Source organism: Crotalus tigris, unplaced genomic scaffold (genome assembly GCF_016545835.1).
Source record: "Crotalus tigris isolate CLP2741 ecotype Arizona unplaced genomic scaffold, ASM1654583v1 scf7180000019466.1154592, whole genome shotgun sequence".
In the NCBI taxonomy this organism is placed as follows: domain Eukaryota; kingdom Metazoa; phylum Chordata; class Lepidosauria; order Squamata; family Viperidae; genus Crotalus; species Crotalus tigris.
This window is the reverse complement of record NW_024097552.1, coordinates 904,527-927,875: the sequence shown is the minus strand read 5'-3', so window position 1 is coordinate 927,875 and position 23,349 is coordinate 904,527. Positions and strand designations below refer to the sequence as shown.

The 23,349-nt window shown below is 43.8% G+C and overlaps 1 protein-coding gene across 2 annotated transcripts in view; it reads right to left on the bottom strand.

Annotated features, from left to right (window-relative positions):
- PIK3C3 (phosphatidylinositol 3-kinase catalytic subunit type 3) overlaps positions 1-23,349 on the bottom strand; it is a 111,459-nt gene that overhangs the window by 41,930 nt on the left and 46,180 nt on the right. For both annotated transcript variants that reach the window (XM_039362476.1, XM_039362477.1), the window contains 7 exons: positions 20,758-20,874; positions 19,350-19,481; positions 16,056-16,184; positions 13,377-13,446; positions 10,142-10,206; positions 6,004-6,088; positions 3,015-3,089 (listed from right to left, as the gene is read on the bottom strand). In XM_039362476.1, the coding sequence (XP_039218410.1) occupies positions 3,015-3,089; positions 6,004-6,088; positions 10,142-10,206; positions 13,377-13,446; positions 16,056-16,184; positions 19,350-19,481; positions 20,758-20,874 (673 nt within the window). The remainder of the gene's footprint in view (positions 1-3,014; positions 3,090-6,003; positions 6,089-10,141; positions 10,207-13,376; positions 13,447-16,055; positions 16,185-19,349; positions 19,482-20,757; positions 20,875-23,349) is intronic.

The window sequence follows — 23,349 nt, the reverse complement described above, 5'->3', positions numbered from 1 at the left end:
TCAAAGAAAAACAAGGAAGTCCATGAAAAAGCAACTTTGGGACAACCCTGGCCGGGATGACTGAGAAGCTCCATAGATTTCTCGGTTGGATTTTTTTTTTTTTTTTTTAACAAACTTCCACCCATTTTCCTTTTCCTGCCCTCAGGTGCTTTGGAGAATAAATCAAAACTCTCTTCCCTGTGACATCTCTTTAGGTATTTGAAGATTGTATCAGATCTCCCCTAAACCTTCTCTTTGTTAGGCTAGACCGGGGGTAGGCAACCTTGGCTCTTTTATGACTCGTGGACTTCAACTCCCAGAATTCCTGAGCCAGCCATGCTGAGGGGAAAGGGAGAGGTTTTCAAGCTGAGTCATGCTGGCTCAGGAATTCTGGGCCAGCATGAGGCAGACTTTGGCCCCTTCATGACTTGTGGACTTCAACTCCCAGAATTCCTGAGCCAGCATGAGGGAAACTTTGGCCCCTTCATGACTCATGGACCAACTCCCAGAATTCCTGAGCCAGCCATGCTGAGGGGAAAAGGAGAATTTCCAAGCTGAGCCATGCTGGCTCAGGAATTCTGGCAGTTGAAGTTTACGAGTCAGAAAGTGGCCTAAGCCTAGGCCAGAATTAGGCAACCTTGGCTCTTTTACGACTCGTGGACTTCAACTCCCAGAATTCCTGAGCCAGCCATGCTGAGGGGAAAGGGAGAGATTTCCAAGCTGAGCCATGCTGGCTCAGGAATTCTGGGAGTTGAAGTCCACGAGTCATAAAGTTGCCAAGCTTGAAGACCCCTGCCTTAACTCTTCATCCTACAATTCAGTCTCCAGACCTTGATAATCTTGGTTGCTCTTCTCCGCACTCTTTCCAAGGCCTCCGATTCATTTGTGTATTGTGGTGAGCAGAACAAATGTGTTGGTGGTCCAGTTCCTGGTAGGCTGGCCAGTTGTTCAGTTTAACTCTGATGATGGTTGACAGAGATTTCCTGGCAATAGTGGCTTAGGATGAGGGTGAAGGCTCGTTCTCTAAGAGCTTCTGGGTTGGTTTCTGAACGTTTTGTTACCAGGTTAGGTAACGACTTCAGCAGAGTTTAGGGGATGTCGGTGTGCGTGTTCTTCTCTTTGTAAGGGGTTCAGGTGTGGGTGTGTTGAATGATGGTCTTGTGATGGGCCAGGTGGAAGTCATCAGAGAGAGGTTGGTGATGGGTCTTGTGATGGGGAAGTTACATTAGGTCAGGGTCATTGGGAGGGGAACTGCTGGTGCGAGTGGGGGATTGCGCGGGATGGTTGAGGGTCAGTGCTGTCTCTGGTTGGCTGTGCGGTTGATTTGGATTCTGAGGGGTTCATAGGCTGGTTGAAGGTTGATGTGTCCATTGATGATACTACTACTACTACTACTACTACTACTACTACTACTAATAATAATAATAATAATAATAATAATAATAATAAAGTTGGAAAGGACCTTGGAGGTCATCTAGTCCAACCCCCTGCTCAGGAAAGAAACCCTATTCAGACAAATGGCTGTCCAGTCTCTTCTTAAAAACTTCCAGTGTTGGAGCATTCACAGCTTCTAGAGGCAGGTTGTTCCACTGGTTAATTGTTCTGTCAGAAAATTTCTCCTTAGTTCTAGGTTGCTTCTCTCTTTGGTTAGTTTCCATCTGTTGCTTCTTGTCCTGCCTTCAGGTGCTTTGGAGAATAGCTTGACTCCCTATTCTTTGGGGCAGCCCCTGAGATATTGGAAGACTGCTATCATGTCCCCCCGTCGTCCTTCTCTTCCTTAAACTAGACATAACCAATTCCAGCAACCATTTTTTATATGCTTTAGCCTCCAGTCCCCTGATCATCTTTGTTGCTCTTCTCTGCACTCTTTCTGGAGTCTCAACATCTTTTTTACATCATGGTGACCAAAACTGGATGCAGGATTCCAAGTGTGGCCTTACCAAGACGTTGTAAAGTGGTATTAACACTTCACGTGATCTTGATTCTACCCCTCTGTTAATGTAGCCTAGTACTTGCTTGTGGAGTGCCAGGCTGTGATGAACTCACAAACGTGGTGGGTGGTAGCGTGGCCGATGATTTTTGCCTTGCTCCAATCGAATTGGTGCCATTTGCTGTCGGTGTGGGTAGAGATTAAGGATTTGGGATCGGGGAGTTTGACTGCCAGACGATGTTGGTGGATCCTGGTTTTCAATCGACGTGATGTTTGTCCAATGGAGAATTGGTTGCAATTGTTACAGCTGATTTTGTAGATTACGTTGTTTCTGTATCTTTATTAGATTTCTTCATTAAATTTATCATCATAGTTAACTCTCAGCCTTTAGTAGATTTCATCTTTAGTAGAATGAGCTTGGATCCTGGAGACCACAGGGCCATCCGCTTCAGGTAAAATTTGGCTATTCTACACAAATAAATTTGCAAAATATGCTGCGTGTTCCTACCTCTCATGGAAATAAAACAGCAAGGATCAAGGTATGTGCCTTCTCTGTTCACACCACAGCACTACAATACCTCCACTCACATACACAGCTACCATTACAACAACTCTGTTTTAGGAGTTTAACCCCCTGGTTTCGTTGCATTGGATCAGCTGAGCTTATTTATCAATTTCATCCTTTGATTGCAATTTTATCTTTTCTGTGTTTTACCCATAGCCCGAGTCACACAACAGGGTGGCAGGGAAATTGTATAACATGAATAACAACAGCATAATGAAGCATTGAGCAAAATGTAAATGCACTGCAAATGGTTACTGGCTGAATGCTACAATCATCCCATTTTATTAAATTATTAGGACTGTTAATTTACAAGTTATGCCTTGTTAATTCTGCCTTCTATACAAAGTCCTTAGATTTTTTTTTTTTTTAATACTGTGTGGCTCCAATAGTTTCCTGGGTATTTTATAACCTGTGTTAAAATTGCTTTAACAAGAGTTGGCGCTCGTAGGCAAAGACACACCATTTTAAAAGGACATCATTTTATTGCAGAGTGAAGATGTCCCAACATTTACCCCCCACAAAAAAAGTGAATTTTTTTACCTGTCTTGGTGAGCAGAAGGTTATCCAGATGTCTGTCTCCAACTCCAAGTATATATGTGATCACACAATATCCAGCTGAAAATAAAAACATAAAACAAAATTAGCATTACTCTCACGTTCAAACTCCTGAGGATAAAAACTAAACTGAGGCAAGATAGATAATAATAATAATAATAATAATAATAATAATAATAATAATAATAATAATAATAATAATAGTAGTAGTAGTAGTAGTAGTAGTAAAGTTGGAAGGGACCTTGGAGGTCATCTAGTCCAACCCCCTGCTCAGGCAGGAAACCCTACACCATTTCGCACAAATGGTGGTCCAGTCTCTTCCTAAAAACTTCCAGTGTTGGAGCATTTACTGCTTCTGGAGGCAGGTTGTACCAATGATTAATTGTTCTCACTGTCAGGAAGGTTCTCCTTAGTTCTAGGTTGCTTCTCTCCTTGATTAGTTTCCACCCGTTGCTTCTTGTCCTGCCTTCAGGTGCTTTGGAAAATAGCTTAATTCCCTCTTCTTTATGGCAGCCCCTGAGATATTGGAATACTGCTATCATGTCCCCCCTTGTCCTTCTCTTCGTTAAACTAGACATACCCAATTCTAGCAACCGTTCTTATATGTTTTAGCCTCCAGTCCCCTAGATTATTATGTCAGAAATCTGTGGAAACCCTGCTAGCACTGATGAAGTTACCTAGTTGGGTAATGAAACATCTGCAAGAAAACAACTAAGCTGTGAAAGTGTCAAGGATCCCACAGTCCTACTCTTCCTTCTCCTTCTCCTCCTTCTCTTCCACCACACCATAAACACCACTCTCTTCTAGCACTGATGAGGTTACCTAGTTTGATAATGAAACATCTACAAGAAAACAGCCAAGCTTAGAGAGCATCAAGGACCCCCTAGTCTTCCTCTTCCTTCACCTTCTCCTCTTCCTTCTCCTCTTCCTCCTCCTCCCTGTAAGCCCCACTCTTTACTAGCACTGATGATGTTACCTACTTGGGTAATGAAACGTCTGCAAGAAAACAACCAAGCTCAGAGAGCACCAAGGACCCCACAATCATCCTCCTCCTCCTCTTCCCTGCACACCTCTCTCCCCTCTAGCACTGATGATGTTACTTAGTTTGGTAATGAAACATCTACAAGAAAACAACCAAGCTCAGAGAGCATCAAGGACCCCCCAGTCTTCCTCTTCCTTCACCTTTAGCACTGATGATGCTACCCAGTGGGGTCATGAAATGTCTGCAAGAAAACAACCAAGCTCTGAGAGCATGAAGGATCCCAGAGTCTTCTTAGTTCCACCATTTCTAGCACAACACTTCACACAAGCTGTTTCTCAAAACACTTTCCATTTCTGTTTGAGCACAATCATTAACTTATCATTTCTGGTTCAAGGCTATTAGTAACCAACCAACATTAAAGTAAAGCCCTATTTAGAATACTTGTGAATTCCTCAAGGAAGCAACAGAGCAGAGACTTCAAACGCCCCCGAAGGGCCTCGTTAACCTGGACAGATGTGGCCAATAAAAATGAATTCTCTCTTCCCCTTTAGCATCAAAAGAAGAGACAGTAATTGCAACCGTTCCTCTTTATCTTGTGCTGACCTAAAGGGTGGAGCATGGCTGATGATAAGCAATGCCTTCTACACTAACAATAGAGAGAGCTGTGATGTCTGACTTTGGTTGTTTTCTTGCAGACATTTCATTACCCAACTAGGCAACATCATCAGTGGTGGTAAGAAGACTCCACTCCCTTCTGATGATTTCATCTGGTTGGGTAATGCAATGTCTGCAAGAAAACAACCCAGCTCAGAGAGCACTAAGGACCCACAATTCTCCTCCTCCTCCTCCTCTCCACAAACCCAATTCTCTTCTAGCACTGATGATGTTACCTAGTTTGGGTAATGAAATGTCTGCAAGAAAACCACCAAGCTCAGAGAGCACCAAGGACCCCACAGTCCTTCCTCCTCCTCCTCCTCCTCCTCCTCCTCCTCCTCCTCTCCACAAATCTCACTCCCTTCTAGCACTGATGATGTTACCTAGTTTGGGTCATGAAATGTCTGCAAGAAAACCACCAAGCTCAGAGAGCACCAAGGACCCCACGTTGTCGTCGTCGTCCTCCTCCTCCTCCTCCTCCTCCTCCTCCTCCTCCTCCTCCTCCTCCTCCTCCTCCTCCTCTCCACAAACCCCACTCTCTTCTAGCACTGATGATGTTACCTAGTTGGGTCATGAAACGTTTGCAAGAAAACCACCAAGCTCAGAGAGCACCAAGGACCCCACGTTGTCGTCGTCCTCCTCCTCCTCCTCCTCCTCCTCCTCCTCCTCCTCCTCTTCCTCCTTCTCCCCCTCCTCCTCCTCCTCCTCCTCCTCCTCCTCCTCCTCCTCTCCATAAACATCTCTCTCTTCTAGCACTGATGATGTTACCTAGTTTGGTAATGAAACGTACAAAAAAAGCCACCAAGCTCAGAGAGCATCAAGGACCTCACAATCCTCCTCTTCCTTCTCCTTCTCTTCTTTTACAAATATTTCCTTCCTTGAGTTGCAATTATTATTATTTTCTTTACTGTAAGGAAAGATACAAGGACTTCTCTTCTAGGTTCACCCCCCTCAAGCACAGTAACCCTGAGAAAGAATAGTCCAAAATCAAGTTGGTGAACTCTGCCATTGAGTGGGACTAGGCTCTCCAGTCCAAATTGAAGACCGTTAAGTCCAATGGGACACAAACTCTGAGGTTGGCCGAGGTTCCTTAAAAGGTCCAGGATGTGGACAAGCTGAAGACCCTTGGTTCCTCAATTCAGATGAGCTTTGGCATAAATTATTGTGTTCCCATTGTGTCTCAGCTCCTACAGGTTCTCAATGGCTCCATCATGGCCCTAACTGTTGCCAAGCAAGTTTTTTTTTTTCTTCCAGGAAACCCCTACTCAAAAGATACGTAGTTACTTCCATGGCTTCTGAACCTCAGACAGACCCATGGAAGTGTTCGCTAAGGCTCACCGCAGCTCTTCACATAGGTGTCCATTACTTCCGCACTTATGCCGTGGGGCCCGGTTTCGCTCGGCGCGTGTTTCCGGAAGAAGTTCTACGAAAGCAAGATGGAAGGTTTACAGGCGGTCCTTGACTTGAAAAGATATTTGGGACCGGAACGTCCATCATTAAGTCATCTCAAAGATGCTTCTTCAAGAGGCAACTGGACCTTCTTGTTGTTTTTTTTCTTTGGAGACATTTCACTTCTCATCCAAGAAGTTTCTTCAGGGTCTGACTGGATGGTGGGGAAATGGAAGGATTTATACTCCTTGCAGACAGCTGGTCATTTGCCTTCTTTTAGAGGGTCGTTGAGGCCATTAAGAGGTTTTATGAATGGATTTCCAGAAAACATTATAGACTACAGGAACCATTTGAACTTCAGTTTGAGATGCAGACACACAGACACACCCCCAACAGTGAAGGGACCCAGGGCAGAAAACATCCTGCAGTCAAGAAGACTCCACACCATTTTCACTTCTCAGGTGACCCTGAGGACACAGGTAAACCTTCAAATGGCTTCAACGATTCTCTAAAAGAATGCAAATGACCAGCTGTCAGTTGTTGTTAGTTGCGAAGTCGTGTCTGACCCATCACGACCCCCTGGACAACGTTCCTCCAGGCCTTCCTGTCTTCTACCATCTTCTGGAGTCCATTGAAGCTCACGCCTACAGTGACTCCATCCAGCCACCTCATTCTCTGTCGTCCCCTTCTTCTATTGCCCTCCATCTTTCCCAGCATTAGGCCCTTCTCCAGTGAGTCCTTCCTTCTCATCAGGTGGCCAAAGTACTTGAGTTTCAACTTCAGGATCTGGCCTTCTAAAGACCAGTCAGGGTTGATCTCCTCTAGGACTGACCACTTGGATCGCCTTGCAGTCCAGGGGACTCGCAGGAGTCTTCTCCAGCACCATAGTTCAAAGGCCTCAGTCTTTGGCGCTCAACCTTTCTTATGGTCCAACTTTCACAGCTATACATTGCAACTGGGAAAACCATGGAAATCCGTTCATAAAGCCTCTTAATGGCCTCAAAGACTCTCTAAAAGAAGGCAAATGACCAGCTGTCTGCAAGGAGTCTAAATCCTTCCATTTTCCCACCATCCAGTCAAACCCTGAAGAAGCTTCTTGGATGAGAAGCAAAACATCTTCAACGAAAAACAAAGGAAGTCCAGTTGCCTCCTGAAAAAAGCACCTTTGGGACATCCATGACCTGGATGACGGAGAAGCTCCATAGACACCCCGTTGTTAAGAAAAGCAGTCATTCAGCAAATTGACAATATTGCTGATGAGGTGGTAAAGTGAAATTGACTTTGCCCAATGACTGTTTGCCAGATGTTGGCTGGCAAGGCTGCAAATGGTGACCATCTAATCTTGGGATGATTTAACTCAGGGCTTTTCAACCAGTGGTATAGGTACCCCCTGGGGTACGTTGGCACCTGGCAGGTGGTACGCGACCATCCTAGAAAAGTGGTGGCGGGGGAGGGGAATGGGCTGAACCGGTGGCAGCACCGCACAAGCCTGAGCGAGAGACGGCTGGAGCTGCAGGGCTGTCAGGGCTCAGCAGAAGCGCCAGGACCAGTGCTTCTTCAGGGCTGTCAGGGCTCAGTGGAAGCTCCAGGATTAGCGCCAGTCTCCAGCTGGAGCTTGGTGCTGATCCTGGCGCTTCTGCTGAGCCCAGAAGAAGCGCTGATCAGCTGGAATGTTGCGGCCTCTCCAGGGTCTTGTGATTTACATTCAGATGCTTGGCAACTGATTCATATTTATGATGGTCACAGTGTCCCAGGGTCATGTGAAGGGACCAAAACCTGCTGCAACCACCCAGCAGACGTGGGGGGGGGAATAAAAACCAAACACCCCCCTTAACCCACCCCCACTGCCTATCCTCAACAGAAATGCTCACAACAATGAAAACCTCGGACAGGAGGAAGAGCACTGCCGGGTGGGCAGGCAGGTGTTTTGCTCGGCTGTGGCTTGGGGGGCACTTTTTTCAGTGCCATTATAACTTCGAACAATCACTAAGCGAACTGTTGTAAGTCGAGGACTACCTGTACTTCATTACTTTTTTCCTTTTTTTTTTTTTTGATCATCAAGTTTTTGACACCTTACTAGGCGACTGGTGGTACTTGGATATTGCCATATCCCAAAAGTGGTACAATGGGTGAAAAGGTTGAAAAGCCCTGATTTAACTATTGTAAATAACGTATCGGGTGCCAAGAGTCTGAATGTTGACCACGGGGATAGAGGGATGCTGAAATGGTTCTAAGTGCAAGGACCAATTCTAAGTCATCTTTTTTTTCCCAGTGCCCTTGTAATTTCAAACAGCCGTTAAAGAAACAGTCATTAAGTTAAAGACAACCTGAATTTTTTGGCCCAGCCAAAGGAGGATAGAGAAAAGGATCACAGAGAAAACTGCTGTAAGGTCTTTTCATTCATACACACATACAGTAGTGGCCAAAATTGTAGAAACCTTTTGGGAAAAGTGTATGTTTGAGGTTGGATGGCTAATAACACCACTTTTCTTTTGGAGTAGTACCAGAAAATTATATATCAATGGAAAGATAATTTAATCAAGAATGTAAGGCAACAAAGTGTGTTCAATTATCTGTACTATATTCTATGAAAAGTTATAGCCAAATAATCAGAAAAAGGAAGCACAACTTGGCTTTGGTTGATCTCAGGTAGCTTTCCTTCACCTGATTGTAGCCAATGAGCATGCGTGTTTAGAGAGCGAATCGGGTGTCATCTTGTTTTGGCAATGAGCCAATCAGATCATGGTAGAATTCAGTTATTGATGCCCTGTATTGAAGCTGAGAGGAGGACATTTGTCAGTGTGTTATGGGATCGCTATCAAGTTAGTTGGGGTTTTTTTTGTGTTTTTTCCTTTAGTGAGCTTGTAAAAGGTAATAAAATTAAAGTCATGGTGCAAAGAGTTGACTGGCCGCCCAGAAAGTGATGTAAAATAGTATTATTAAGTGAACAAGGCTACAGTGATAAAGAAATTAGAAGAAAAATGGGTGGAAACTTAACCAAAAGTGGCATTTCTACTGTACACTTTTCCCAAAAGGTTTCCACAATTTTGGCCATTGCTGTAGAGTCCAAAACCTACAAGCACAACTGACCCCAAAGTTTCTGTTGCTAAGTCAGACATTTGTTAAACGAGTTTTGCCCCATTTTACGACCTCTTCTTGCCACCGTTGTTCACTGAATCGGGGCAGTTGTTAAGGTTAGCAACCCAGTTGTTAACGGAATCTGGCTTCCCCCACTGACTTTGCTCATCAGAAGCTCACAAAAGGGGATCATGTGATCCCGGGCCACTGCGACCCTCACAAATATGAGTCAGTGGCCAAGCATCTAAATTTTTCTTCCGACAATCTGGGTCCTCGTTTTATGACCTCAGAAGGCTGAGTCAACCTTGAGCCGGTCAGGATCGAACTGCTGGCTGTGGGCAGAGTCTGCCTGCAATACTAAAGCCTAACCACTGCGCCACCAGGGCTCACCATCAAGAGATGATAGAGAAATGATAGATCCAGACAGACTAATAGATGCAAGAGAGATAAGAGATGTGTGTGTAAGAGAGAGAGAGAGATGCTAGACAGATGCTAGACAGATAGAAAGAAAAAAGGATGGAGGGATGAATGGATGGAAGGAAGGAAGGAGGGAGTGAGAGAGAGAAGGAAGGAAGGAAAGAAGGAAGGAAGGAGGGAAGGAAGGAGAGAGGGAAGGAAGGAGGGAGAGAAGGAAGAAAGAACAAGGGAGGGAGGAAGGAAGGAGGGAGGGAGGGAGGGAAGGAAGGAGCACTAGCAATAGCACTCAGACTTCTATACTGCTTCTCAGTGCTTTACCAGCCTCTCTGAGCAGTTTACAATGTCAGCTATTGTCTCTAACAATCTGGGTCCTCCTTTTACCGACCTTGGAAGGATGGAAGACTGAATCAACCTTGAGGCGGTCAAAGTCAAACTCGTGGCAGTAGGCAGAGTTTGCATGCAATACTGCAGTCTAACCACTGCACCACCCTGGCTCACCATCACGAGATGATAGTTCTGCATTCTAACCTCTGCACCCCCAGGGCTCAACCTCTCTCTTCATCTCCAACCCCGGTCAAGTCAAAAGACCCACCTGGATGCTTTCTTCAGTCGCGAGGACTTCAGCCACGGGTACCGACTGGATGAACTGCATGAAACCTAGAGAAGCAGAAAGAGAAACCAAACGCTCGCAGCTCAGAAGCGCCTCAGGTTTTGTCCCTGTCCCCCAATCCTCCAAGTGGCCTCAATGACCCTCTAAAAGAAGGCAAATGACCAGCGGTCTGCAAGGAGTATAAATCCTTCCATTTCCCTACCATCCAGTCAGAGCTAAAGAAGCTTCCTTGTTTTATATTCCTTGCAGACGGCTGGTCATTTGCATTCTTTCAGAGGGTTGTTGAAGCCACCTGGAGGCCTATGTCAAAATTGAACAGCCCTCTCTCAACAGAGGGGTGGGATATGACACCATCTATCTCCAGTCTACAACACGGTCCTTTCAGCGGTCCCAGGAAGGCTCCACATCCATTTGCACCACTCAGGTGACCCTTAGAACACAGATAAGCCTCCAAGTGGCCTCAACGACTCTCTAAAAGGCAAATGACCAGCGGTCTGCAAGGAGTATATATCCTTCCATTCCCCACCATCCAATCAGAGCTGAAGAAGCTTCTTTATATTCCTTGCGGACAGCTGGTCATTTGCATTCTTTCAGAGGGTCATTGAAGCCACTGGAGGCCTATGTCAAAATTGAACAGCCCTCTCTCAACAGAGGGGAGGGATATGATACCATCTATCTCCAGTCTACATCACAGTCCTTTCAGAGGTCCCAGGAAGGCTCCACACCCATTTGCACTACTCAGGTGATCCTGAGGACACAGATAAGCCTCAATGGCTCTCTAAAAGAAGGAAAATGACCAGCGGTCTGCAAGGAGTATAAATCCTTCCATTTCCCTACCATCCAGTCAGAGCTGAAGAAACTTCTTGGAATAAGAAGCGAAATGTCTTCAAAGAAAAAAATAAACAAGGAAGTCCAGTTGCCTCTTTAAAAAAACATCTGGTTATTAAGTATGGATATTTACTTAGAGGATTTTTACCAATTTATCAAATTTTAGTTATGTAATTATAGTTAATTTGAGCTTTACAACTGTTTAGTATCATATAAAGTTTGCATTTAAATTTTATATTTATTCCTATGATTTTTTTTCCTTTTTTGTGACTCTAATAAGTAATTATAACTAATAAGTAATATATTAATGTGTTAAAGTTATTATAGTTAAGTAGTAATACATTAGTAATATTATATTAAGCACCACTATTTTATATTAATTAGTATTGAAGTAGAATAAAGTGGAAGGAAGTAGAATAAAGTAGAATAATGAACAATAAAGTGGAATAATAATAATGATAATGAAAAATCCCTAAAAGAAAAATGATGTGTCTGCATAGTTACTGGAATAAAGCTGTGTATGGAATCTGTGACTAACCAAATGCGCAGGACATTTAGAAACATTGTATAAACTAAAACTTTCTTCATTGTATGCCTGAGAGAAACTAACGGAAGAAAATACAATGTAGATTGATGTATGGTTCTTCGTTCCTGAGAAATGGAAAGTATAAAACTGTAGTCTGAACCCGCCCCCTTTGTTCAGAATTGCCGGTTGTTAATCGCTTCTGAACCTTGCGCAAAATAAATCTCTCTGCTACATCCTTTGGAATTCGTGAAAGTCTCTTACGTTTTCCTACAAGAATTTGATTGAATATGTATAGCCGGACAGGTTTATTTGTTAAAGCGTTGATTTAGTGTGGGGGACAACCCCACTAGTGTACCTATCCCTTCCCCTGGTCTAACCTTTTTTGTTTGTTACCCCTTGTCATACCCTTATTGACCCTATTTTTCCTTTGCCCTTATAAAATTTAATAAAATATATTTTTAAAAAAAGCAGCTTTGGGACAGACGGTATGTATACGTTCGAAAGAAGATAACGTCTTTTTCCATACTGAGGGCCTGGACTCTTTGAGAACTTTCTAAATATAGGTAGTCCCAGTAGTGGGATTCAGCTGGTTCGCACCAGTTTGGGAGAACCGGTAGCTAAATTTAACTGAATTCGGAGAACCGGCTGGCTTCTGGAAGTCCAATCTAGCTCTCGGAGGCCTCCCAGGCCTAGAACGGCCCACGGGAAGTGCATGTATACCACTTCTGGAAGTCTGTTCTAGGCATCGGAGGCCTGGAGAAGGCCTCCCAGGCCTAGAACGGCCCACTGGAAGTGCGTGGATGCCACTTCCGGAAGTCAGTTCTAGGATTTGGAGGCCTGGAGGAGGCCTCCCAGGCCTGGAATAGCCCACTGGAAGTGCGTGGATATCACTTCCAGAAGTCTGTTCTAGGCATTGGAGGCCTGGAGGAGGCCTCCCAGGCCTGGAATAGCCCACCGGAAGTGCATGGATATCACTTCCGGAAGTCTGTTCTAGGCATTGGAGGCCTGGAGGAGGCCTCCCAGCTTAGAACGGCCCACCGGAAGTGCATTGATGCCACTTCCGGAAGTCTGTTCAAGGCATCGGAGGACCAGGCCTGCATTTCATAACAGAACTGATTGTTCAGGCATTTGAATCCTATCATATTGGGTAGTCCTCTACTTACAAGCCAGATTCAAAATTCTGACCGTCACCCTTCCCCTGAAGCATTCAGTTGCTTGGCAACATGGCTATGTTTACGGCCATTGGTAACATCCTGTAGACACGTGACCCACATGTGATGGGTTTGCTAAAAACCAGCACTTCTGGGTTTTGCATCCATAGTGTACCATCGGTGTGCTTAGTGAGTGTGGTGTTTACTGAACGACTGCTGAAAAGAATCTGTTTTATGACCTGTTTTACATCCATGGTGGGAAGGTCCCACACTAGTAAGCTGAGGACTATGTGTACCTTTTTTACTCCTCCGACTTGGGGAGGTAGGGTGTCAACGCTGCTAATATTGAATCTTCTTGCTTTGACAAAATATGCAGAACTGTCTGGTATTTTTAGAGTTAATTCAGATGACAGAGAAAAGGGAGGGGAAATAACAAAAGCCGGGGAAAAGGAATGGAAGTGAATCTCTGCCCTCTGGGCTAACTGGAAGATGTGACTTGTGACTGCAAAATAAGGGAGGGGTTTAGCAAGAAAAGTTAGATGCCAGCAAGAGGAATTCAGATTCTGGCATAAACCTCCACGATGTGCCGTCAATTTGTAACACTGGTAATAAAGGCTTTAGGATAAGCATGCCTGGAAGTTCTTTGAAGTGTTTCATTAGTCGGAACCATGACATAGGGAGAAGATGGAGGTGGAAGGGGAAACCCTCTTACCGTGTTTCGTACTTGTAGCCAACACTTTGTAGGGTGTCAACTTCAGATCCAGATTCTCCTTGCGTAAGAGCTAGGGATAGAAATGGTGATCACGATGAGAAATGTGTAAGCAACAATCTGGCAGAGTAACAGAATAACAGAGTTGGAAGGGACCTTGGAGGTCTTCTAGTCCAACCCTCTGCTCAGGCAGGAAGCATTATACCACTTCAGACCAATCTCTTCTTGAAGACCTCCACTGATGGAGCACCAACAACTTCTGGAAGCAAGCCCTTTCACTGATTAATTTACAGAGTTGGTAGGGACCTTGGAGGTCTTCTAGTCCAACCCCCTGCTCAAGCAGGAAACCAACACCCTGCTCAAGCAGGAAATTTCAAACAAATTGTTGTCCACTCTTGTCTTAGAAACCTCCAGTGTTGGAGCATTCACCGCTTCTGGAGGCAGGTTGTTCCACTGATTAACTGTTTCTCACTGTTAGGAAATTCCTCCTTGGTTCCAGGTTGCTTCTCTCCTTGAGTAGTTTCCATCTGTTGCTTCTTTTCTCTTCTTTTTCTTTTCCTGTCAAATTCTTCTTTGCTTTTTTTTTCAGCAAATATTCAGTCATATCCTATGGATATCTGCTCATAAATAAACCACTTAATAATGGAATAACAGAATAACAGAGTTGGAAGGGACTTCTAGTCCAACCCCTGCTCAGGCAGAAAAAGCTGATACATTTCAGATAAATGGTTGTCCAGTCTCTTCTTAAAAACATCCAGTGTTGGAGCATTCACCGCTTCTGGAGGCAGGTTGTTCCACTGGTTAATTGTTCTAACAGTCAGGAAGTTTCTCCTTAGTTCTAGGTTGCTTCTCTCCTTGAGGAGTTTCCATCCATTGCTTCTTGTCCTGCCTTCGGGTGCTTTGGAGAATAGCTTGACTCCCTCTTCTTTGGGGCAACCCCTGAGATATTGGAACACAGCTATCATGTCCCCCCCCCTAACCTTACTCTAGTTTTGCTCATGAATAACGTTAACGGCTACCATGAGAAGTGGAGTGGATGTAATTTCGAAAGAAATATTGTTCTGTCCTTATTGTTCACACAGAATCCTAGAAGTGGAAAAAATGCAGAACACACTCTAGGCTTGTGTTGTTCAACCTTGGCAATTTAAGACGTGTGGACTTCAATGCTGGCTGGGAATTTCTGGGAGTTGAAGTCCACACGTCTTAAAAGTTGCCAGGGTTGAGAAACGAGCCTAGAGCGTTTAGGCCAAGTCACTTCTTGGTGGATGGATCCAATTAAAGCACTCTAGTCATAGACAGCTCAGGGTTGAACTGTGGGTTCTTTGGTGCTCTCTGGGGTTGGTTGGCTGTTTGCAGACATTTTATTACCAAGCTAGATAACATCATCAGTGCTAGAAGGGAGTAGAGTTTGTTCTCTGTTTATATACATATGTCTTGTCCTATCAGTGTTGGTGGGAGGGGTCTTGGTGTTTCCTTGATTACGCTGTTGTAGGTAGGTAGGTAGATACATTGATAAGAGATAGATGAGATAGATAGATAGATAGATAGATAGATAGATAGATAGATAGATAGACAGACAGACAGACAGGAGAGCGAGAGAGAAAGAGAGAGAGAGAGAGAGAAAGAGAGAGAGAGACAGATAGAGACAGAGACAGAGAGATCAAAATAAGAGAATATCAGGATTACTACAGCTTAAGGTTGAACTGTGAGGCTCTCTGAGCTTGGTGGTTTTCTTGGATATTTGATTACCCAATTAGGGAACATCAACATGTGTCTTGCCCAGTCAATGTTGGTCTTGGTGGCTCTTGGATAGGCTCTTGTTTAAAGTTAGTAGATCCTTGATTGGGGTATTGTTTATTGCTTGGGATTAAATCTCTGCTTATCTGGCTATTGATTGCTGACAATGAGGTTCTTTGGCCTTTTTGATTGTCACTTTTGAACGGTAGGTAGACGTTGTTTATCTAAATGTGTCTGATGTTGGCTGGTTCGTCTGAGTGCCAGGCTTCCAGGAATTCTCTTGGCTTTTTTGTCCTTGATGTAGGATGCTCACTGCATCCCAATGGAAACTAAGGTTAAGTCTGTCCATATGTTGTGCATTTAAAAAGGTTTCATCATATCTTCAACAGCTAGTTGATATTCATGGATGTGCTCTGCTAGTTTTCTGCCTGTTTGTCCCACACAGTGGCTGTTACACTCCTTACAGTAAAATACCTAGTTGGGTAATGAAACATCTACAAGAAAACAGTCAAGTTCAGAGAGCACCAAGGATCCCACAGTCCTCCTCCTCCTCCTCTTCCTCCTCCTCCTCCTCTCTATAAACACCACTCTCTTCTAGCACTGATGATGTTACCTAGTTGGGTAATGAAACATCTGCACGAAAACAACCAAGTTCAGAGAGCACCAAGGACCCCACACTCCTCCTCCTCTCCATAAACACCACTCTCTTCTAGCACTGATGATGTTACCTAGTTGAGTAATGAAGCATCTACAAGAAAACAACCCAGTTCAGAAAGCACCAAGGATTCCACACAACTTTAATGCTTGTTCTGGATGGGACGGAGTCCTTTCCAATCTTGGTTAAACATTTAACAGATTATTTTTTTTTCCCTTTCCATCTCCTCTGGAACTAACTAGGTTTCCAAAGACGGACCGGGGCTAAATCACTAGATGGCAAAATCTCACCTTGTCCATCAGAGAAATGATCTGGAGAATGAGTTGATCTTGACGTAAATCGTCTCCGTGTTTGAAGATGACAGGGTAGCTATCCCCGTCTTCGGTCTTGAAGAACAACTGAGCCGGCATGAGGGCACTCTGATCAGAGAAGGAGAAAAGAAGAAATCAATTTTTTTTAATTGTTTAAGAGGTCACTTTTTCTGGGATGAAAAACGGGGTGATTTCTTTCCCTCAGTATAGGAATCTCCAAATAAAACTGTGCACTCATGAAATGAATACAGAGTTCCAAATTTACAACCGTTCATTTAGTGTCTGTTCAAAGTTAGAACATACTGAAAAAAAAAGTATGGGTACATATGTTGATTGATTAGAATAGAATAGAGATGGAAGGGATCTTGAAGGTCTTCTAGTCCAGCTCCCTGCTCAAGGAGGAGAACCTATATGCCATCTCAGACAAGTGATTGTCTAGCCCAGGGGTAGGCAACCTTGGCTCTTTTATGACTCGTGGACTTCAACTCCCAGAATTCCTGAGCCAGCATGGCTCAGCTTGGAAACATCTCCTTTTTCCCTCAGCATGGCTTGCTCAGGAATTTTGGGAGTTGAAGTCCACGAGTCATCAAGGGGGCCGTGGTTCCCCCATGCTGGCTCAGGAGTTCTGGGAGTTGAAGTCCACTGGTCATCAAAGGAGCCATAGTTTCCCCATGCTAGCTCAGGAATTCTGGGAGTTGAAGTCCACGAGTCATAAAAGAGCCAAGGTTGCCTACCTCTGGCCTAGGCCTAGGCTGCTTTATGACTCATGGACTTCAACTCCCAGAATTCCTGAGCCAGCATGGCTCAGCTTGGAAACCTCTCCTTTTCCCCTCAGCATGGCTGGCTCAGGAATTCTGGGAGTTGAAGTCCACAAGTCATAAAAGAGCCAAGGTTGCCTACCCCTGGTCTAGCCTCTTCTTAAAAACCTCCAGGGATGAAGCGCCCACGATTTCTGGAGGCAGGTTGTTCCATTGGTTAATTGTCCTCACTGTCAGGAAGTTTCTTCTTAGTTCTAGGTTGCTTCTCTCCTTGATCAGTTTCCATACGTTGTTTCTTGTCCTGCCTTCAGGTGCTTTGGAGAATAGCTTGACTCCCTCTTCTTTGTGGCAGCCCCTGAGATATTGGAAGACTGCTATCATACCCCCCCTCGTCCTTCTCTTCATTAAACTAGACATACCCAATTGTCCTCCCTGTCAGGAAGTTTCTCTTCAATTCCAGGTTGCTTCTCTCTTTGGTCAGTTTCCAACCGTTGTTTCTCGTCCTGCCTTCTGGTGCTTTGGGGAATAATTTGACCCCCTCTTCTTTATGGGAGCCTCTCAAATATTGGCATACTGCTATCATTGCCCTGAGTTTATTTGCAAAAAATCATAAAGGCAGGATAAAAACCAACCAACGAACAAGTAAATAAATAAGGAAGTCCAAGCCGATAAAATTGTTAGGAAATTCCTATTCTGGGGAATATCATCATTTGTATCTTCTATAATAGGAGAAAGAACCCCAGTCATTTGTCTTCTGCATCTGTTTTTGAACCTTTCGATGCTACTTAAAAGGGCACAATAATGTAATTGGAATTGAAGGGAAAAGTGGAAGAGGAAGCCGGAAATATTGTTTTGTAAACTGGAAGGGGGTGGGGGGGGACACACACGAAGAGGAGGATAACTTTAAAGCAATTAACTCTCTTCCCTAATTAACTTAGAGGACAATTCCATTTTAAATGCCCTTTCTGAAAAAAAAAAAAGAAAAAAAAAAGAAAGCCTAATTTGTTTAGCTGGCAATTTGTCTCTCATAAAAAGAAGGGGGGGGGGGAAGGAATCAATTAGCCTCTACAAATAAATGCATTTATCAGTTTGACCTGACCTGGTCCTCGATATCCCTCTCTCTCTCTCTCTCTCTCTCTCTCTCTCTCTCTCTCTCTCTCTCTCTCTCTCTCTCTCTCTCGCTTTCCTGCAAGGGATGTTGAAGCAATAAACTCTTTGTCCTACGAGGTTCAAATCTTGTTTTCTCGAATTCTTTCTCTTTCCTTTTCTGGGGAAAAGAAGAACTGGGAGAGGAGGGGGGGATAGCAGTATTCCAGTGTTTGAGAGGGTGCCACAAACTTTGGCCCCTTCATGACTTGTGGACTTCAACTCCCAGAATTCCTGAGCCAGCATGAAGGAAACTTTGGCCCCTTCGTGACTTGTGGACTTCAACTCCCAGAATTCCTGAGCCAGCATGAGGAAAACTTTGGCCCCTTCATGACTTGTGGACCAACTCCCAGAATTCCTGAGCCAGCATGAGGGAAAATTTGGTCCCTTCATGACTTGTGGACTTCAACTCACAGAATTCCCGAGCCAGCATGAGGGAACTATGGCCCCTTCATGACTTGTGGACTTCAATTCCCAGAATTCCTGAGCCAGCATGGGGGAACTATGGCCCCTTCATGACTCGTGGACTTCAACTCCCAGAATTCCTGAGCCAGCATGGCTCAGCTTGAAAATCTCTCCCTTTCCCCTCAGCATGGCTGGCTCAGGAATTCTGGGAGTTGAAGTCCACGAGTCATGAAAGAGCCAAGATGGCCTACCTCTGGCCTAGGCCTAGGCTGCTTTATGACTCATGGACTTCAACTCCCAGAATTCCTGAGCCAACAGGCTCAGCTTGGAAACCTCTCCCTTTCCCCTCAGCATGGCTGGCTCAGGAATTCTGGGAGTTGAAGTCCACGAGTCATGAAAGAGCCAAGGTGGCCTACCCCTGGTCTAGGGAGATTCTCAGTTATCCAGGTCATAATTACCCCAAAGCTGCTTTTTCAAGAGACAACTGGACTTCCTTGTTTTCCTTTGAAGAGGTTTCGCTTCTCATCCAAGAAGCTTCTTCACTTCTGACTGAATGGTGGAAGGTGAAAGGATTTATATTCCTTGCAGAGGGAGAAGGATACGACACCACCTATCCCCTGTTTACTACACAGTCCTTTCAGCAGTTCCAAGAAGGTCTCCCATACCTGTTTGCACTATTCGGATGACCCTGAGGGCACAGATAAGCCTCCAGGTGGTCTCAACGACTCTCAGAGGGAGTACCAATGACCAGATGATGGAAAGAAATATAAATCCTTCCATCCTGCACCGTTCAGTCAGAACAGAAGAAGCTTCTTGGATGTGAAGCGAAATGTCTTCAAGGGAAAACAAAGTTCACTGGCTTTTTGAAAAGGCACCTTTGGGACAACCGTGACCTGGATGAGGGAGAATCGACACAGAGATTGATATGTTTACATCACCCAAATCATACTGACTGCACTGTTACCTTGAACAGAGTCGCCTTCTCGGGGATGATTCCTCTAATTTTCACTTGAGGTTCGAGGGGCAGAGGGATGGGTTCAATCTCTGACAAATTCATCTTTTCATTGTCTGCCAGCAGAGTCTGTAATCGCTCATTCTAGAGGAGGAAAAGACGAGCAAAGGGGAGAAAGAGAGTATAGGCAAATAAGAGTCCCATGTAAAATAAGCGTTTGTTTAATGCTCAGAATAGTAGAATAACAGAATAGAATCTTCTAGAACAAAACGGAATATTCTAGAACAGAACAGAGAAGAGAAGATGGAATAAAATAGTCTACAATAGAATAGAATAAGCAATAGGATATAGAATAGAATAGAAATTGGAATAGAATAGAATAGAACAGAATAGAATAGAATAGGGAATGGAATGGAATGGAATAGAAAATATGGAATGGAATAGAATAGAATAAGCAATAGGATATAGAATAGAATAGAATAGAATAGAATAAGAAATAGGATATAGAATAGAAATTGGAATAGAATAGAACAGAATAAGCAATAGAATATAGAATACAATAGAAATTGGAATAGAAATTGGAATAGAATAGAAATTGGAATAGAATAGAATAGAATAGAATAGAATAGAATAAGCAATAGGATATAGAATAGAATAGAATAGAACAGAATATGGAATAGAACAGAATAGAATAAGCAATAGGATATAGAATAGAAATTGGAACAGAACAGAACAGAATGGAATGGAGAATGGAATGGAATACAATATTCTAGAATATTCTATTATATTGTATAAGAGAAGAGAATATGGAACGGAATATTCTAGAACATAATAGAATGGAATGGAATGCAATATGGAATGGAATTTCAAAGTTATATGGGCGCATATGGAGAACGTTTATAAATGTGGTTTCTTTCTTTTTCTTTGTTTTTCTGTGAAATTTATGGCATGCATTTTTGAATGGGCAGGTCTGGGGGGGGGGTCTTTCATTCAATCAGGGGTGCAGAAATTGAGACTTTGGGTAGGACCCAAACTTAACTGGGGCCAAACTTAACAGAAAGGGGACGGTTCGCCAGGTGACAAGGGAGCAAACAGGTTGGAGATGTTTAATTAGCTTTAGAGCAGTGGTTCTCAACCTTTCTAATGCCATGACCCCATAATACAGTTCCCCATGTTGTGGTGACCCCCAACCACTTATATATCACCAGGTGCCAGGGGCATGGCCAAAGGGGGAAAAATGGCAGACAGCCTTGTTTGGCGACTCCCGTGAAATGGTCATTCGACCCCAAATGGGGTCCCGACCCACAGGTTGAGAACCGCTGCTTTAGATGCTAATGGAATCAAGGTTCGTTTTCATCTCAGCGCTTCTCACAGCTGACGTTGGTTCCTGGTCCATTGCTAATTGTCTGGAGATCCTTACCTTTTTTTTTCGATTCCCACTTTCACGCTGCACGGCTTTCATGAGATGGACCAGCCGATCAACAAAGGTCTGTTGGGCAGCCAACAAGGAACGCATCACCCGGACGGATTTGTCACCCTGGGTAAATCAGGAAACCAAAAAAAAAAAAAAAAAAGCTTTATTCCTTTCCTTTCCTTTCCTTTCTTTTCCTTCCTTCCTTTCCTTCCTTTTTCCTTTCTCTCACTTCTCTCCCCATTTCCTTCCTTCCTTTTTCTCCCTCCCTCCTTTCCTTTCATCTTTCCTTACCTTACCCTACCCTTCCTTCTTTCCTTCTTCTTTTTTCTCTTTCTCTTTCTTCTTTCTTTTTCTTTCTTTTTTCTTTCTTTCTTTCCTTCTTTCTTTCCTTCCTCCATTTCCCTGTCCTTCCCTCCCCCTCTCCATTTCCTTCCATTTCTTTTCCTTCCAAGCTTCCTTCCTTGCTTTCTTCCTTCCTTTTCTCTCCCTCCATTTCTTTCCTTTCCTTTTCCTTTCCTCTTCCTTCCTTTTCTCTCCCTCCCTTCCTCCATTTCCTTCTTTTCCTTTCCCCTCCCTCCCTCTGCTGTTCTCTTGGCTTTTAGCAATTCTTTTCTCAGTAGATAACAAACGATGACATTCACTCCACAGACATGTTTGTTCTCTGTTCCTTCCGCCACCCACCCACCCCTTTACTCCCTCCAATATATAATGCAATCAAAGCTGCCTATAGTAAGAAGGTGGCTGACTGACCTTCTGGCTTTTCCACAGCTTTGTCAATAACAATCATTCTAAAAGTAAGCCAAAGCCAATTTGCCCTGAAGGAGGTTATAGAACAGCCAAGGAAATCCATGATAAATGAAAGACATTTAATGGAAGGGAATGGGAATGTTTGTAGCTCAAAGTTTAACTGAGGGGTCCTTGGTGCTCTCTGAGCTTAGTGGCTTTCTTGCAGATGTTTCATGACCCAGCTAGGTAACATCATAAGTGTGAAAAGAGTGTGGAGCACCCTCTCCAAAAATGAAACAAAGAGACCAAAATAATCTTTACGAGCAATCAACACCCAGGCAAGCAGATAAGCACACTTAGGCCAACAATCAAAAAGTCAACAATATCCCAGTCAAGAAACTACCCACCCAGATAAACAAGTCAAGAAATAACTCACCCAGATGGATTTGCCACCCTCGGTAAATCAAGAAACAAAAAAAGGTCTTTCTTTCTTTCTTTCTTTCTTTCTTTCTTTCTTTCTTTCTTTCTTTCTTTCTTTCTTTCTTTCTTTTTTTCTTTCTTTCTTTTCTTTCTCTTTCTTTCTTTTTCCTTCCTTCCCTCCTTCCTTCCTTCCTTTCCCTAACTTTAATCCTAACCCTAACCCTCTGGATGGGTAAAGAGACATCCCAGCTTGGAGTTTGTCCAGGAGAGGAAATGTTTGAGGTCAAACTCTCAGGTCTATATATGAAATTTCCCAAGGCAAGGTCAGATTCTCCCTCCCTCCCTCCCTTTCTTTCTTTCTCTTTCTTTCTTTCTTTCTTTCTTTCTTTCTCTTTCTTTCTTTTTCTCTTTCCTTCCTTCCTTCCTTCTTCTTTCTTCTCTTTCTTTCTTTCCTTCTTGTTTTCTTTCTTTCCTTCTTGTTCTTTCTTTCCTTCTTTCTTTCTTTCTCTTTCTTTCTTTTTTCTTTCTTTCTCCTTCCTTCCTTCTGCTTCCTTCTCTTTCTTTCCTTCTTGTTTTCTTTCTTTCCTTCTTGTTCTTTCTTTCTTTCTTTCTTTCTTTATTTCTTTCTTTCTTTCTTTCTTTCTTTCTTTCTTTCTTTCTTTCTTTCTTTCTTTCTTTCTTTCTTTCTTTCTTTCTTTCTTTCTTTCTTTTTCTGTGCTCTCTTTACTTTTCTTTATTAGGCTGTAAACCACAGCCTAACCATCAAGACCACACCCACCAACCCTGGCAGGGCACGCCATTTATATCTAAATAGAGAGCAAACCCCACTCCCTTCTAGCACTATTGAAGTCATCTAGTTGGATAATAAAACATCTGCATGACAACTATCAAGTTCAGAGGACACTAAGGACCAATTGCAATCAGAATAGAGCTGGAAGGGACCTTGGAGGTCTTCTAGTCCAACTCCCTGCTCAAGCAAGAAACTCTATACCAGCGGTTCTCAACCTGTGGGTTGGGACCCCATTTGGGGTCGAACGACCATTTCACGGGGGTCGCCAAACAACGCAGTCCGCCATTTTTTCCCCCCTTTTCCTTAGCTGTGCTGCTCCCTTTTATTCTATTGGCTTTTGAAAGCCAATAGAATAGACTCTCTTGAATAGAGTCTAATTCTATTGGCTTTCAAAAGCCAATAGGAATTGTCCAGGCTGTCTCTGCCCTGCTGAGCCCGCCAAAAGTCCCATTCTGCAAACGGTGCTGTACCGGTTGAGTAGTCCTCGACTTATGACCGGTTGTGTAGTCCTCTACTTACGACCGGTTGAGTAGTCCTCGACTTACGACCGATTGAGTAGTCCTCGACTTACGACCGGTTGGGGGGCGCGACATTAAAAAGGTTGAGAACCACTGCCCTATACCATTTCGGACAAGTGACTGTCCAGTCACTTCTTAAAAACC